We start from the raw sequence: 18,375 nt of genomic DNA, 5'->3' as shown, positions 1-18,375 counted from the left end.
TTGCATTTCCCTAGCAGCTAATGATGCTGAACATCTTTTCATGTACTTCTCTGCCATTCATATATCCTGTTTATTTTTTTAAAAGATTTTATTTATTTGTCAGATACCCAGGTACATGAGTGCACACAAGCAGGGGGAGTGACAGACAGAGGGAGAGGGAGAAGCAGGCTCCCCAATGAGCAGGGAGCCCAACGCAGGAGTCGATCCCAGGACCTTGCGATCATGACCTGAGCCAAAGGCAGACTCTTAACCGACTGAGCCACCCAGGCGTCCCTCATATATCCTCTTTGATGACAGGCCTATTTATGTCTTTTGTCCATTTTTTCATTGGATTTTTGGTTTTTTTACTGTTGAATTTTGGGAATTCTTTATATGTTCTAGATATGGGTCCTTTCTCAGGTGTGTGGTTTGTCCAGGGAGTAATAGGGAAAAGTATGTCTACTCCATCTTCCCACAAGCAGAAGTCTACATATGCTGTTTTGTTTTGTTTTTTTAAAGATTTTATTTACTTATTTGACAGAGACACAGCGAGAGAGGGAACACAAGCCGGGGGAGTGGGAGAGGGAGAAGCAGGCGCCCTGCTTAACAACTGAGCCACCCAGGCGCCCCTACATGTGCTGGTTTTAAAAATGTATTTGTCAGTAAGAGTGTAATCACTGCCATTTTTTCATCTCCTGTAGTATTTCCTTCATCTCTTGCATCATTTTTCATCATTTCATTATCATTTTCATCTCTTGCATCATCATTTTTCATCATCAGTTTTTAGAAGCTGTTTCCTTCAGTCTGTTAAATACTTTTATGCTAGCTTCAGTCCTCACAATCTGTTTTACACTTTTCTGACAATTATTCTCTGTAAAGCACATGCATTATGTGATCCTCTTGTTCAAGAATCTCTAGTGTCTAGGGGCGCCTGGGTGGCTCGGTCATTGGGCGTCTGCCTTCGGCTCAGGTCATGATCCCAGGGTCCTGGGATCGAGCCCCGCATCGGGCTCCCTGCTCAGCCAGGAAGCCTGCTTCTCCCTCTCCCACTCCCCCTGCTTGTGTTCCCTCTCTTGCTGTCTCTCTCTCTCTGTTAAATAAATAAAATCTTAAAAAAAAGAATCTCTCGTGTCTATAGAATGTCCTGAACTTGACAATTAAAGGTTTCCATGATCTAGCCCCAATTTATATATATATATTTTTTAACATATTATTTATTTATTTGACAGAGAGAGAGAGCGAGTGTGCTTACAAACAGAGGAGTGGCAGGCAAAGGGAGAGGGAGAAGCAGTCTCCCCACAGAGCAGGGGAAGCCCGATGGGGACTCAATCCCAGGACTCCGAGATTATGCATGACCTGAGCCGAAGGCAGTCACTTAACCAACTGAGCCACCCAGGCGCCCCCAATTTCTGTTTTCAACTTAATATTCCAGTACTCCCTTATGCCCTGTGAACACTGATGGTTCTCCATTGTTTTTTGTCTTCATACCCTTGTTCATGCAGTTTTCCTCTACTAGTGTACTTGTATTTCTCCATCTCTATCCACAGTTCCATCTCTCCTTAAAGGCTCAGCTCAGATGTCACTTCCAAGAACTCTTCTGATCTTACCAACTGGAAATAACTTATCTTTTACAACTCCCTTAACTTTCCAATTTTTTAAACGTTTCATTAAGTAAACTGCTTTGTTATGTTTTATGGATTAAGCGAGCTAATAATGTATATAAAGAACTAGCAGCTGTAATTGATTTTACCTTTTTTTAAAAAATGACTTTCTTTAATATCCCTTTCTAGATTAAAATCATTGAGGGCAGGCTCTGTTTCAGATTCATCTAGGTAAGTGCCACTTGCCTAGTGCAATACCCTTCACATGGTATGTGCACAATAAATATTTAATAGGTGAGCAAACATAACATGAGGGCATTTTAATACTGTCTTTATCCCCAATGCCTTATTACTTGACATTTGCATATAGCAGACAGTAAATGTTTGAGACTGAACAGTTTAAATTTGTGATTCAAAAAGCTTCCATCAAAAAAAAAAAGCTTTCATCATTAGGCAGTCTCATTTATGTAATCTTTATGTACTGTAACTGAAAACCTTTGATAAATTCCTCTGCTGATAACTAGAAAATATTTAATATTTATGAGATTCAATCCCTACAGAAGTACAAGAGCCTTCAGCTTATGTGAGATGGTGTGGTGTAGTGAGTAAGAACATGGACTTTGAAATGAGATTGCCTGGGTTGAAAACTTGTCTGTAGTAGTTACTAGTACACATTTTTTTTTAATTTTTTATTGTTATGTTAATCACCATATATTATTACATCATTAGTTTTTGATGCAGTGTTCCATGATTCATTGTTTGTTCATAACACCACTAGTACACATTTATCTTGGCAAGTTATTTAATCCATCTGCTTCAGTTATCGCATCTGTAAAGTGAGGAAGATAATAATACCTACTTTATATGGTTGTGAGAATTATTTGAGCATACAAGTAAAACGCTTTGAACACTTCCTGGCATTTAGTAAAGTCTTAAGACGTTGGCTAATCTAATTATTGCCTCTTGTTACTTCCTGAAAATGCATTGAACACAGGTCAGAGTTGAGTGTGTGATTTAGGATATAGATACAGAGATAACTTAAAAATAAAGTCTTAAAAAAAAAAAAAGATAAAACAGGTCCAGTCAGGCAGAGTCCCCAAAGCAACTAGGCAAAGATCAAGCAGGAATTATTATTGCTATTATTATTATTGTTATTATTAAATGAAATCACATGTGAAATAACCCTGGATGGTATCTGACCTGTAATAGATATTCATAAATGTTAGTTTCCTTCTATTAGCTTGCTCTTTCCCCCCTCATTTTACAGATAGGTATTTAGATGCCACAAAGTTTAGTCACCTAAAGTGTTAATATTAATGAAATTAAGCTCCAAGAATTTTGACAACCAATTCGCTGCTCTTCACCATCTCATGCTGCTTTTCCTTAAAGCTAAAGGACGGGTTGAAAATAAAGCTATTAAATCCTACCAGGGACTTATAGATTTAAAAAAATATTTATTATAGTATTTTTAAGCATTCTTACTATATTTTGAAGACTTATTTCCTTACAATTATCAGAAATATATAAATTGTGGATAAATTTGATCAGTTATTTAAAAATAATAAAAATTTTCAGGGCACCTGGATGGCTCAGTGGTTAAGCATCTGACTCTCGGTTTTGGTGCAGGTCATGATCTCATGGGTCATGAGATCAAGCCCTGGGGGCTCCCTGCTCAGTGAGGAGTCTGCTTAAAGATTCTCTCCCTCTGCCGCTCCCCTGCTCGCTCTTTCCCGCACTCTCTCTCAAATAAATGTCTTTTAAAAAAATAAAATAATAAAAATTCTCCGTTTTCTGAGTATTAGGTTTTGGTATTATAAACAGACTCTAAAGAATTATTTTTAGTGTAAAATAAATGCAATTTTTCTTAATACATATCAGCAGTCAACCCTAGAGTGTGATACTTCTTTACCAGCAGTTCTATGTATATGTTTAACTGTTTTATTCAGTTGTATCATTTAGATTATAATATAGGAGAGACAGCTACTCAACACGAAATCAACATATAATGGATAAAATAAGATGTGTGTGAAGGGATTTGAAAGATTAAATGTTAGCCAAGCCAGAAATAGAAGAACAAGCAGAATTAGATTGGATGCTAATATAGTGCTTCAGAATCACTTGGGGAGCTTTTAAAAAATGCAGATGTCAAGCTTCTGTCCCCTCAGAGATTCTGATCCAATTGTTCTGGGGTGGGGCATGGGCAGTAGAACAGGCATGTTTTTAAACTTTTTATTTTAAACAGATTATTCTAATGTGTAGCCAGGTTGAAAACGATTGGATATATCAATTCCTTGGAGCATAGGCAAAGGAGGAGTCAAAGGCTTTTTTTAAGATTGATTGATTGATTGATTGATTGATTTATCAGAGAGAGAAAGGGAAAGAGCACAGGCAGGGGGAACAGCAGGCAGAGGGAGAAGCAGGTTCCCCACTGAGAGGGAGCCCTTGATCCCAGGACCCTGAGATCAAGAGTCACATGCTCTTCCAACTGAGCCAGCCAGGTACCCTAACTTTTTTAGTGTCTTTTGAGATAATCATGTGGTTTCCCTGTTTTAGCTTATTAATATGGTGAATTATTTCAATTTTCAAGTGTTTAACTTTGCATTCCTGGGATAAATACCACTTGGTTATGATGTATTAATTCTTTTTTAAATATTGTTGGATTTGATTGCCTAAGATTTGTTTAAAATTTTTGCATCTATAATTGCATCTATAATTTTGCATCTGTAATTCTTAAAGGGCTATCAGGCTATAGTTTTATTTTCTTCTTGTGCTGTCTTTGCCTGGTTTTGGTATTAGGGTAATACTGGCCTTGTGGAATGAATTCAGAAATATTCTCTCCTTGGGGCATATGGGTGACTCAGTCAGTTAAAAATCTGACTCTTGATTTCAGCTCAGGTCATGATCTCAGGATGGTAAAATCATTTCCCATGTTAGGATTCTCTCTCTTCCTCTCCCTCTGCCCCCTTCCCCTCCCTCAAAGAAAGGAAGGAAGGAAGGAAAAAAGAAAGGAAAGAGAAGAAAAGAAAAAAAAGAGGGAAAGATTGGTTCTCTCCTTTTCTGGAAGAAAGGAAAAAATGATATTTCTTGTATTTCATTTTGAATAATTCCTATTGTTATGTCTTCAAGTTTATTATTCTTATCTTTTTACAGATAAGAATCAGCTCTTAATCCCATCCAGCATATTTTTCATTACATATATTGTAATTTCATCTTTAGAAGTTAGAATTGAATGTTCTTTGTGTCCATGTCTAATTTTTTGAACATACGTAATAGAGTTCTTATAACTTAATTTCCTTGTCTGCTAATTCTATTATTTGTATTAGTTTTGGGTCAATTTTGGCTGATTGGTTTTCTTTTCATTATGGGTGAATTTTCCTACTTTACATGTCTGGTAATCTTTGATTGGATCCCAGATATTATGGATTTTATCTGGTGCTGAATACTTTTGTATTCCTAGTAATGTTCTTGAACTTTGTTGTGGGAGGTAAATTACTGGAAAACAATTTGTTCCTTTTGGATCTTGCTTTTAAGATTTGTTTGGCTGGACCAGAGACATGTTCATTCTAGGGCAAGGTTTCTCAATATCAGCACTATAACATTTGGATCAGTTAATTCTTTGTTGTGAAGGGCTATGCTGTGCTTTGTAAAATGTCTAACAGCAACCTTTAGGTGACCCCCCCAGTTGTGACAACCAGTAATGTCTCCAGAAATTGCCAAATGTGGGGAGGGGTGGCAAATTGCCCCCAATTGAATAACTCCTGCTTTAGGATTCATTTTGTCTCACTGCTATGACAAGATCTTCCTGTGTGCTTTACCCAATGCCCCATGGATTGTGAGATTTTTTTTTTTTTTCCAGTCTGGCTGTTTGGGGTAGGCACTTTTATTGGTCTTATGTATATACTGGATGTCGTTGCCCCCTAATCTTTCTGGGTGGTTCTTTTTTCTGTCCTGTTTTGTTTCCTCATGTATATGTGATGATCCGTATTCAGCTGCATATTCAAGGGGAGAGTCTGCAGATCTCTGGGGTTCTGTTTTAGTCTTTTTTAGTTACTATAACAAAATTACTGTAGACTGAGTGGCTTAAACAAAACACACTTATTTCTCACAGTTCTGGAGCCTGAGGAGTCCAAGATCAAAGCCCAGTAGATTTGGTGTCTGGTGAAGGCCTGCCTCCTGCTTCATAGTCATCTTCTAGCTCTGTCTTTAAATGGTGGAAGGGGTGATAAAACTCTCTGGGATATCTCATATAAGGGAACTAATCCCATTTATGGGGGTTCTGCCTCATGACCCAATCACCTCCTAATTGTGGGCTAGGATATCAACATGAATTTTGGGGAGACACAAACATTCAGTCCATAACAAGTTCTCTCTCTGCATCTTTCTCCTCTCCAGTATTCTATTTCATGAACACTTAGCCACCTGGATCTCCCGAGAATCTCAGCTCCATCTCCTCAACTCAGCAAGTCTGCCAGGCCTCACCCATTTTGTGTCCTGTGCGACACATCACTTGGAAACTCTCAAGGCAGGGGCACCTGGGTGGCTCAGTTGTTAGGTGCCTGCCTTCGGCTCGAGTCCTGATCCCAGGATCCTGGGATGGAGCCCCACATCGGGCTCCCTGCTCAGTGGGAAGCTTGCTTCTCCCTCTCCCATTCCCCCTGCTTGTGTTCCTACTCTCTGTGTTTCTCTCTGTCAAATAAATAAAAAAATCTTTTATATATCTATATCTATATAGATATATAAAAGAAAAGAGAGAAACCCTCAAGGCAGTAAGCTGGGGCAGTAGGGCTCACTTTGTTTCCCATCTTTCAGGGATCTTTTTTGTCCGATGCCCAATGTCTTGAAGCTGGTTTTTCTCCCCCCATAATATTTTGTCTATTATTTGGTTGTTTGAGGTGGGTGGGTAAATTTGGTCCCTCTTACTATATCTTGGTCAGAAACAGAGTCTCTTTAACTGATAATTTATTCATATTAATTATTGATTAAAGTTTAAAGTGTTCTGGGGCGCCTGGGTGGCTCAGTTGGTTAAGCGTCTCGCTCTTGATTTTGGCTCAGGTCATGATCTCAGGGTCATGAGATAGAGTCCTGCATCAGGCTCTGCGCTGGGCATTGAACTTGCTTGGGATTCTTTCCCTCTCCTTCTGCACCTCCCCCTCAAAAAAAAAAAAAAAGCTGAAAGTGTTTTTAAAAACTTACCTAATTTCTTCATTTTTTGGATTTGTATGAAACTTCAAAGTCTCCTGTTTCAGGTAGTTTCTGTGGCACAACAGAAGTATTAAATTGGCCCTAAAGCCTTTTATCATCTTTTTAATACACCTCTTTAGAGCAGGTTTTCACAGTGTTAGCTAAATATGGGTCTCTAACTATATGTAGTAGCATACAATTAAAGGACACGTCCTGACCTGATGAAGCATATTAGCGGAGTGTGTCATGTTTTTAGGGCATTGCCACAGCAGGCTCAAAGACTTCCAGAAAGCTTCCTTGTGTAACTCATATTTTCTAGCAGCTAAAACACCAGTTTCAAAGCCTGTTTGTTAGCCTGATTGAGGGTGTAGAGAACTGGTGATATAAGACGGGGGGGAAAAAACTATAAGAGAGAAGATCATTTTGAGCAGTGTATGAGACAAAACCATACTGAAGGATAATGCTACAAGGATGGGAGTGACTTGGAACCCATTGGTGGTAAGCTGTTTAAGAAAGGAGAAAGGCAGCAGAATAGAAAATAAAATGACAGAAGAAATCTGGCCTTTTTGTATGTGAGATGAGCTTCCCAAATTTGCTACATTGTTACTGCTACAGAGTTTGTAGCATGTGCTTGTTGGATATTCAAAGATGAAGTAATTTATTCAGAGCATATCTTGGGAAAAAGATGTATGTAGTGGGTGGGATGAAACCATCTAGGTATATATATGAACTGAAACAGCAAAATGGTATTTTAATGGAATTTTATATATGTAATAACTTATATAAATGATATACATATATACATATAGTATGTATAAAATTTAGTGTTAAACTGCATAAAACGTGTAATTCCTTGGCCTTAGGGATGGCAATGTAGCTAGAAAGAGCTGAGTAAGAGAGACTTCTTGTAGCTCTACAGTATATAAGAATTAGACAGCCTTTTAAAACATACAGATCCTTATAGGTGGATGTGCTGTTAATTTCCTCAGACTGAAAAGCTGTTGTGGATTGATAATATGAAAAACTCTGTTTGGAAACAAAATATGATTTAAGGCTTCCAAAAACTAGGATTGCTTTTTAGCAATTAAGAAATATTTAGTGAGTGTTTCTTGCTGGCTGAGTATTTCTGATGGTGTAAGTGGTGCTCATGTAGTTAAGTATCTGCCTTTTTCAAGTGATCATGAGTCTTCGTGGCAAGAGTTTGTGTGGATAGGGGAAGAAAGTAGGACAGTAGCAGTTTTTCACTTTTTTCAGCATAAGTAAGCATAGAAGGTTTTTCATAGCCAGATATGCATGTTATAAAGAAATGATAAACACCAAAATCAAGAATTATTTTATCTGGAAAGGGGGAGGAAGAGGATGATATCAGAGAGGGACAGTCACTTGTATTGATGTTTTGTTTTTGGCTTTTTAAAGCAAACTTTATAGTTTAACATATGTAGAGAAAAGTGTAGATCATAAGTATACAGCTTCTTGAATTTTTATAAAGTAAACAGACCTGTATAACTAATACCCAGATTAAGAAACAGAACATCTGTGTTGGAATTATTTTATATTTTTTTTCAAGCTTGGTAATGGGCACATGGGTATTTCTTGTATCATTCTTTGTTGTTGTTGTTGTTGTTATGCTTTATAAAAGTTTGCCTACTGTGTTTTTTAAAAAATCACTCAGAAGGAAATAGGATCTTCAGAAATATGGAAAATGTCATAAAACCCACATGCTTTAGTAGTTGAGAAAACGTACTTTAGGGGAATAGGGTTTTTTTGATGTAGGCCTTTGTCTCCTGTGTATCTTATAAACCTGATAGAGGCCCAAGTTACTGCAAGTTTTAAAATGGAAAAAGAACATAAATAGAACTGTGTGAATCAAAGTAGTAAAAATTATTAGTACTTCTTGAAACAGTACATTATTGGCCTTTTACAAGCCAATATAAAGTTTGGGTCCTCAAATTTGTGAGTATATCAAAATGACAGTTTTCTTTTAAAAATTTTGTCACTGAAATCTCAGTGATAGTTTAAGAAGGAAATTGCTTATTTGGTTTTATAATGGTATATTCAAAGTATAGGATGAACTGAGCTATAAAGATACAGATATTTATATTTAGTTTACAGGCTTTATATCTATTGTAGAAATTGTTATTTGTATAGTGGATAGAAATATGTTTAAGGAGTTTCCTAAAACTAGTTATCTATCTGCCTTTGCGTTGTTTTTTGTTTTTGTTTTTGTTTTCTCATTTTGGAGAAGTTAGGAGATACTTATTCAATCAAACATGAAGATTTCTGAAATTTGTTTTATTTTTATGCATTACATATCTTTCTATATCTCATTTTATGAAAAGCATTAATATATGATTTTTCTCAATTATTCCAACAGTAGGCTTTTTCTAATTAAATTATGGTTGCTATGGTATGGAAAGGCCATTTGTAGAGTAATTTTTTGTAAAAATGTTTAGTCATTAGCCTTCTGCTGTTGGGTTTATATGCATAAAATTATTAGAATGTTAATCTACTGAAAACCAATCATTGAGTAATTTTTGTTCCTTTTACTCTCTTCTAGAAGCCAGTAGATCAATGTAAATAAATTATTGTTTCTGATATGTTTACATGTATTTGGTCTTAAAGGAGTTGTTAGGACACACTGAAGTTTCTGTTTTGTTTTCCTGTTTTCCCTGGACAGGCAGTGGAGGAGGAAATGGCTGTTCCTAATCACCTCTGTATTCGTCGCTGGACTACCAAGCATGTAGCTGTTTGGCTAAAGGATGAAGGCTTTTTTGAATATGTGGACATTTTATGTAATAAGCATCGACTTGATGGAATCACATTATTAACATTGACTGAATATGATCTCCGGTCTCCTCCTCTGGAAATCAAAATCTTAGGGGATATTAAAAGGTTAATGCTTTCAGTCCGAAAATTGCAGAAAATACATATCGATGTTTTAGAAGAGATGAGATACAACAGTGACAGTCCCATGGGTTCCATGACACCTTTCATCAGTGCTCTTCAGAGCGCAGAGTGGCTCTGTAATGGGGAGCCTGCACATGACTGTGATGGACCCATCACTGATTTGAATTCTGAACAGTACCAGTACATGAATGGTAAAAACAAACATTCTATTCGAAGATTGGACCCAGAGTACTGGAAGACCATATTGAGTTGTATATATGTTTTTATAGTATTTGGGTTTACATCTTTCATTATGGTTATAGTCCATGAGCGAGTGCCTGATATGCAGACCTACCCACCACTCCCAGATATCTTCTTAGACAGGTAAGTTTTGTTTCTAGTTCCCAAGTTTGTAGAAAATTGCTATAACAGCAATTGATAATGTATTTATGATAATTATGTTGTTTATTATTATTTTGGTTTGATATACACTTTCTGTTTACTTTATCTGGTAATATATAAAGATGTGCTTTGAAATTGCCTTTTTGTCCTAGAGTAAATTAGACCTTAAGCCTATGTGAGTGGGAAAGGCTACTGCTTAGTTTATTTTTTTTTTAATAGCTATATTATAGCTCCTTGGGCACTTCAGATTATAAAAGGGTTTCGTGGTATGTTTTCTCTAATAAATGAAATTTGGTTACTTTTTTTTATGATGAACAGAGTTCAGCCTTTCCAAGAGTAGGGGGAGGGCTCCTCTATCACCACATAAATTGAAATTATCGTAAATAGTACAAACTGATTCGTTGATAGTATCTTGTTCTTATGAAATGCTGAGTATATAAAAAAGAATATAGTATATGCATATGAAAAAAATAGAACAAAATTCAAAACTATTAGTTTTTATATTGGTGATTTTTTAAAGCTTTTAAAGTTTATAGAGCTTTCTTGTTTTTATAAAATGTTTTACCTTTCTGAAAGTGCCTTATAGTATATGTTTTTGTTTTTAAGATTTTATTTATTTGACAGAGAGAGAGAGAGCAAGAGAGGGAGCACAAGTAGGGGGAGTGGGAGAGGAAGAAGCAGGCTTCCCGCTGAGCAGGGAGCCCGATGCGGGGCTCGATCCCAGGACCCCAGGACCATGACCTGAGCCGAAGGTAGACGCTTACAGACTGAACCACCCAGGGGCCCCTAGTATGTTTTTTAAAACGAAATGAATCAAAGTATCCATATTAAGATGTCAGAATGATGTACATATCACATTTTGTTCCTTTCAAACCCTGACTAAAAGTATAGTAAAGAGGTTTTTGTTTGTTTAAGTTGTAAGCCTGCAAGGATGGGGCAGATAAGAGAGGAGAAAGCAGTCATACATTTTTGGAAGTTTGAAAGTAGATGGATGAGTGGCAACTAACAGACCTGAAATAACCTAATTCTAAAACAGCAGTTAGGAAAACAGAACCAACCCAGTCTATGTTACAGATTTCTCAAAGTTCTAGATACTGCAGGTGAAAGGGTGGTGCTAAAATAAGAAGAATTGAGTGAAAACTGTTTAAGAAGCTGTTAGATCCCTATTCTATACAGTTTTCCCAACTATAAACAGAAGAACTTAAGGAAGTAAGGAAGAAAGCATGTGGATATCTGGGGAAAGAGTATTCTAGGCAGAGGAAACGGCAAGGTGTAAAAATCCTGAATTGGTAGTATACTTAGCATGTTCAAGAAACAGCAAGTGAGAGATGGGGAGAACAGTTGGAGATGAAGTCTGAGAGGAGACAGGAATCCAGATTGTATAGTGACTTGTAGACCATATTATGGACTTTAGTTTTCATTCTGAATGAAAAGGGAAGCCGTTGGAAAGTATTTAAGAGAAGAGTACGGTGATCTAACTTCCATTTTAAAAGGTAACTGTAGTTGTTGTACTGAGAATAGCCTGGGTATGGATGTGGGTGTGGGAAAGCAGGGATTAAATTACTGAATTCATCTGGACAGAAATGAGGTGAACTGGGGGCGCCTGGGTGGCTCAGTCGGTTGGGCGACTGCCTTCGGCTCAGGTCATGATCCTGGAGTCCCGGGATCGAGTCCCGCATCGGGCTCCCTGCTCGGCAGGGAGTCTGCTCCTCCCTTGGACCCTCCCCCATCTCATGCTCTCTATCTCATTCTCTCTCTCAAATAAATAAATAAAATCTTAAAAAAATTAAAAAAAAAAAAGAAATGAGGTGAACTGGATGAGGATAGTCGTGGGAGAGATGGTGTGAAAGAGTCAAGTTCTATTCATATATTTAGAAAGTGCAGCCAACAAGATTTGCTGATAGATTTGCGTGTAAGGTGTAAGAAAAAGAAAAGTCAAGGGTTACTCCTAAGATTTTTGACCTGAGTATCTGGAAGGATGGAGTTGCCCTTTACAGAGATGGGAAGATTGTGGAAGGAGCTGAGTTGGAAGGAAAAATAAGGATTTGGTTTTAGACATGTCAAGTTTGAGATATCTTTTACACAAAATCAGATGTCACATAAGAGATGGAAAGATGATTTCTTTCTCTGGATTTCAGAGAGATACAGGCTGAAATTTGGAAGTTGCCAGAATAGGTAAAGCCATGATGTAAGACAAGGTCTTCTAGGGAATGAGTTTGGAAGAGGAAAGAAGATTGAAGATGGAGCCCAAGAACATTATAACAGAAGTCTGAGAAGTTAGGCAAAACCAGCAAAGACAACTGAAAATGTCAGGGCAGAAAGAGAAAGTAGTATCCTGGAATCCAACTTAAAAAAAAAAAAAAGTATTATAAGAGGGCAGGAATAATTAATAATTAACTGTGTCAAGTTCTGCTTGAGGGATCAAGTAATGGATAATTGGCCACTGGATTTAGCAGTGTGTTGGTTATCTGTGACCTTCACAAGAGTTAATAAGAACAAAAGCTAATTGTTATGGGTTCAAAAGAGAATAGGAGTCTTCCTGGAATTTACCTAAAGATATATATCCACAAATATGAAACAACATATATACAAAGTTATTCATTGTGACATTATTTGTAGTAATTGTAAATATTGGAAATAATCTAAATGCTTATCCATGGAAAACTGGTTGAATATACTATAGTACATCTATATAGCAGAGTACTATTTAATCAAAGAAGAGTGAGGAAGATTTCTAAGGACTGATTTGAACTGGTTTTCACTGTGGGGCAAGGAAAATACAAAATGAGTGAAACAGCTCTTGTTGCATAAAGCAAAGGAGTGCACAAAACCAATGAAAGCATGTCAAAAGAGCATATGAGTTGGTTTAAAAGGGCTTGCACTGATCAAACTGGGACAGTTGGAACATCAAAAAGCATAAAGATGGTAGTGGATTCTAATATATTGAGTAAGAGAATCTGTGAATCCATAGTGATAAAACAAAAAGTGGTGGGTTGAGAGGGGATATTCTTCAAGAATAATACGAATAAACATAGATGGCCTATTTTGCAACATCCAGCGTAGTAATTGATTCAGGCAAGTCATCAGTAGATGCTGAACTCATTAGGTGAAAGGTCAAAGATACTCACATAATCTGAAAATATCACACATATTACTTAATTACAGGGAGAAAAAGTACCTTTACAATGGCATGATCTGACATGCATCGTTTTAACCACATGATCAAATGTAGCATTGCTGTGGGACAAAGTGACATGTGCATTGGATGTGATGTTTACAACATCACCTATATAATAATCTTGCCCCCCAAAAATATAACCTAAATCTAATCATGAGGAAATTATCAGACAAATCCAGAGTATAGAACAGTTCTGAGGCTGAGGTTTTATATAGACTATAACCAAGGCATAGTGGGAGAAAGGAGGAAAACGGGCCTGGAAGAAAAATGAGGATCTTAGTTTTAAAGTATACAATTCAGTGGTTTTTAGTATATTTGCAGTTGTGCAACCATCACCACTAATTCCAGGACATTTTCATCACCCCAGAAAGAAACTCCTATCCATTATCAGTCCCATTCCATTCCCTCCTCCCTCCAGTGCCTGGCAGTCACTAATTTACTTTCTCTATCTGTGGATTTGTCTCTTCTGGACATTTCATGTAAATGGAATCATACAATATGTGGCCTTTGTTTGTGATTGGCTTCTTTGATATTGCATAATGTCTTCAAGATTCATCCATATAGTAGTATGTATCAGTACTTATTCCTCTTTATTACAGAATAATATTCCATTGTATGGATATACTACATTTTGTTTATTTGTTCATCAGTTGATGAATGGTTGTTCACTTTTTGGCTACTGTTAATAATGCTGCTTATGAACATTTATGTACAAAGTTTTGTGTAGACCTATATGTGATTTTCAGTTTGCAGTGGGATTTGAAAGTTTTGCCTAACTCTCTATAGTGCCTCCCACTACAAATCTTCATGCTCTTAAGCATGTAAGCTTTATTCATAGGAGAATTATAGTTGGTGCTGTCAGTGTTCTTTTTCATTTTCTCAGATCTCTTTTTCATTTTCTTGCACACGGATACTCCCAACATCCAGCAAATGTGTCTCTGTTGAAGAGCTGCATCTGAGCTGTTGAACACATTTTACCTGCTCGGAAAGAGAGGCAAACATGCTTAAGACTTTACATCCCACCAGCAACAGCCCTTAACCAATGACTGATGAGATGGGGTATAAATATTTTCTCTTTACTCTATTTGGGACAACTTTTAGGTCAGACCTACACTGTCTCACAAATTCTCCACAGGATTGAGCCGTAGTTAACCCTTGACATAGTTACTCCACAGGGCTTTGTTTAATGTCTCACCCTTGCCTTGCTTACTTGCTTCTTGATCTCATTTCCTCACTACACTAAGGTTTCTCTTGGAAACACTCCTACTCACTTTCACACTGGTCTTTGTTTCAGAGTCTGCTTCTAAAGCTTATGTCACACAATTCCAAGACCTTTAGCACATCATAAATAGAAAATTAGAAGGAGAAAGGGATGGATGCCTCTGTAGGCAGGCCCACTTACAACAGTGAGAAGGGATAGCTGATAGCCATAAAAGCAAGGGAAGAACCAGAAACACTATAAAAAGCAAACATAAATAAAGGAAAAACTAGTCTGGAGCTTAACCTTCATTTCTTAGTAGTCCCTGAGGTCATTACCATGTTCAATGCAATAATCAGTGTTCACAATCATGACTAAATTACCGAAGAAAATTAAATTTTTATCCAGAAAAAAAGAGGGATATCCATGTAATAATGCATTTCAGAAAACTTTGCATCAAAATAAATAAGAGATACTGAATAAACATTTCCTCACAACACTTCACTGAAATGACAGTAAAAGGAGATGAGGGGAAACCCTATAATTCCATGAAGGCAAGAACGGTGATAATGATGAAAATTTGGAAGGTAGAACGCTGAGTGCCTATTGTAAGATTGGGAATGCGAACTAGCAGTGTCCAAGAGGTGAGTTTATTTGTATTTCATAGCTCCAGAAAAACTCCCAAAACAGGTGGCACCAAGCATCTTTCACAACCAGGTACAGATAAGTATGGGAGAATTGGCTGAAAAGCAATTTGAGAAACTTTTAGACCTCTATTCCAACAGAAGGTAGGTGGTATATTCTCCAGACTAGTTAAATGTGAGGGACTCTGGGATACCATGCCCAGATGAGAACAAAGGTATCTGTTTTCAGTATGTTTTCAAAGTGACTACTATAAATTTACATACTGATCACTGAGACTTCTAGCTCTCTTCCTTAAGTAGCCAGACTTCCCATTCCCACTCCCACCCAGTGCCAGTTCTCTAAGCAGAACAGATTCCTCTCCTTGGAAAACCTGCACAAGAGAAAAGGACTATAGATACTGATACTGTGGTAGGGGAGATATCTCCATCTCATCAACCAGACCTCTGCCCAGTCACTCTACGGTGAAACCCACAACATAAGCTCAGTCTGTGCACACAGAGCGTCAAATTATTATTTTTTTAGTACTTCACTGTCAAATATGAATGGTCAGTCAAGAATGACCAGACATATAAGGAAAACAGACCAATGCAAACAGAAAAAAGCAAAGTAGGAAACACAAAATAGGGAGCAGAAGAACACTTAAAAAAAATAAGCATATTCTCACAGATAAGAGATGTTGTATTTTACGAGACAGTAACGGTAGGCTATAAAAAAGGAAAATTCAGAGAAAAAAAAAGCTTTTGGAAAATAAAAAATGAAAGTAGAAATTTAAAATCCAGCAGAATAGCTGGAACATAGATTTGATGAAATTGCCCAGTATACAGAACAGATGAAAAGTAGTGGAGAGGGGCTCTTGGCTAGCTCAGTCAGTGGAGCATGCGACTCTTTATCTCGGAGTTGTGGGCTTAAGGCCCTTCATTGGGTGTAGAGATTACTTTAAAAAAAAAAGTAGAGGAGAAAAAATAAGATCAGTCCAGTTGGCCCAACAGTAAATAGATATGCGTTCTAGAAAGAAAGCATAGAGAAGGAGGGAAGGTATTATTTAGGGTATAATACAAGGAAATTTCCCAGATTCAAAGGATGTGACTTTCCAGATTGAAAGGGCCCACTGAGCACCCAGTACAAGAAATGGAGAATTTCAGAACACTGGGTTTAGACTGAAGATCCTAAAAGCTTCTTAAGGGACCGAACAAGTAACATACAAAGATTAGAAATCCAAATAGCATGCAACTTCTTTACAGCAGTGAAGGCTAGAAGACAAGAGCAATTTTCTTTAACTTTCTGAGAGAAAATAAGGTCTAACCTAGAATTCTCTGTCCAGGCAAACTACCAATTAGTTATAAAGCTAGACCCAAGGAAATTTTTAAGTTCGCAAGTCTTAAAATACTTACTTTCCAACCCCGCAGCTACTAGAATTGCTAAAATGAAAAAAATTGGTAACAACGCCTGATGAGGATCCAGAGCACCTGATACTCTTCATATATTGCTGGTAGGGATGCAAAGTGACAGAACTGCCTTTAAAAGTTTGACAGTTTCTTAAAAAGTTAGATATACCCTTAACATAGGACACAACAGTTTCTCTGCTAAGTGTTTACCTAAATATGTTCAAGCAAAGACTTGTAGTGGTCTTTATTCAAAACCACCCAAAACTGGATATATCCAAATATCCATCAAATATCCAAAATCCCCATCAACCGGTGAATGGTTAAAGAAATTATAGGTAAAGAATGGATAAAGACTTATACATGGAATAACATGGGTAAATCTGAAATATATTATGCCAAGTGAAAATAGCCAGATACAAAAGGTATGTAGATAAATACTGTGTGATTCCATTTATATGCCATTCTGGGAAAGGCAGACCTGTATAGGAGAGAAATCAGTTGAGTGGTTGCCCCAGGGCTAGAAATGAGAGAGGGGATTGATTACAAAGGGACACAGGGGAGCTTTTTGAAGTGATGAAAATATTCTGTATCTTTATTGTGGTGGTGGTGGTTATAAGACTGAATATGTTTGTCAAAACTCATTGAATTGTACACCCATCAGGGGTGATTTTTTTCTGGTTGTTAATTAAACCTCAATAAAACTAACATTAAAAGCAAGTTTAGGGGGTGCCTGGGTGGCTCAGTCAGTTGAGCGTCCTGACTGTTGGTTTCTGCTCAGGTCATGATCTCAGGGTTGTGAGATGGAACACCGCCTGGAGCTCCAAGCTGGGCACGGAGCCTGCTTAAGATTCTCTCTCTGCCCTTTCTCCCCCTTAAAAAAACAAAGAACAGCCAAGTTTATCCTTCACCTGTGTTTCTCAGAAAACGACTAGAGGATACACACCATCAAAACTAAGGAGTAAACTGAAAAAGAGGAGAACATGGATTCAGGAAATAAAGAATCTAATACAGAAGAGAGGAATTTCCAAGATGAAGGTCAAGTTTTATTTCAAAAAAGAGCCATACAGGAGGACTAGAAAATGCAACCATACTAAATTGGGGGAAAAAGGAGTAGAGTTCTAAGAGAAATTGCCCCAAAAGGAAAAATTGAAATTGATAGAATAGTTTGAAGATGAATGGTGATAGGCACACAAGAAACAGAGCAAACCAGAAAAAAAAAAAAGTTATATTTTAGCTCTAGAGAATTACAAGAATTTCTACTACAAGAAAGGGATTTAATCATTGTTCTCTACTGACTCAGCTGCAAATGATAATTACAAACTTAAGTAAAAGCCAAAAATTATTTTTTAAAAAATTGTGAAACAATATTGAGACTAGGGGAGAGAAAATGGGAGTGGGGGCACAAATAAAACACAAGAGTGAAAGTGATTGCCTCTGGGGAGCAAGAATTAGGTAGGGGGTGGGGCAGAAAACTTATTCTAAACATTGTAAAACTGTTTTATATATAAATATATAGATATATGTACACACACATATTTTTGGACATGCATATATATGTATACATACAAATACAATTTTTTTAAATGTTTTAAAAGTTTGTATAGTTAAAAGTCACTTAAAGGAATCTTTCTTTTAAAGATGTATTTATTTGGGGGGGAGGGGCAGAGGGAGAAGGAGAGAGGGAATCTCAAGCCGACTCATGCTGAGCACAGAGCCCGAGACAATGACCATGACCATGACCATGTCCTGAGCTGAAACCAGGAGTCAGATGCTCAACCGACTGAGCCATCCAGGCACCTCAGGAATCTTTCTTTTATCTGAAAATTTCTGATACGTGAAATAACCCTTTCCTCAGTAATGCAATAAGGCAGTGGATTAAAAATACAGAAGAGGAGTCTTATTTCTGAGGTAATAAATAAA

The 18,375-nt window shown here is 37.1% G+C and overlaps 1 protein-coding gene across 3 annotated transcripts in view; it reads left to right on the top strand.

Annotated features, from left to right (window-relative positions):
• SAMD8 (sterile alpha motif domain containing 8) overlaps positions 1–18,375 on the top strand; it is a 40,909-nt gene that overhangs the window by 9,205 nt on the left and 13,329 nt on the right. For all 3 annotated transcript variants that reach the window (XM_025850486.2, XM_025850485.2, XM_025850487.2), the window contains one exon: positions 9,439–10,031. In XM_025850486.2, the coding sequence (XP_025706271.1) occupies positions 9,439–10,031 (593 nt within the window). The remainder of the gene's footprint in view (positions 1–9,438; positions 10,032–18,375) is intronic.

The sequence above is a fragment of the Callorhinus ursinus genome, unplaced genomic scaffold (genome assembly GCF_003265705.2).
Source record: "Callorhinus ursinus isolate GAN/ISIS: 27379988/994484 unplaced genomic scaffold, GSC_fseal_2.0 scaffold31, whole genome shotgun sequence".
In the NCBI taxonomy this organism is placed as follows: domain Eukaryota; kingdom Metazoa; phylum Chordata; class Mammalia; order Carnivora; family Otariidae; genus Callorhinus; species Callorhinus ursinus.
The sequence above is the reverse complement of the archived record's forward strand: the minus strand, read 5'-3'. Positions and strand labels throughout refer to the sequence as shown.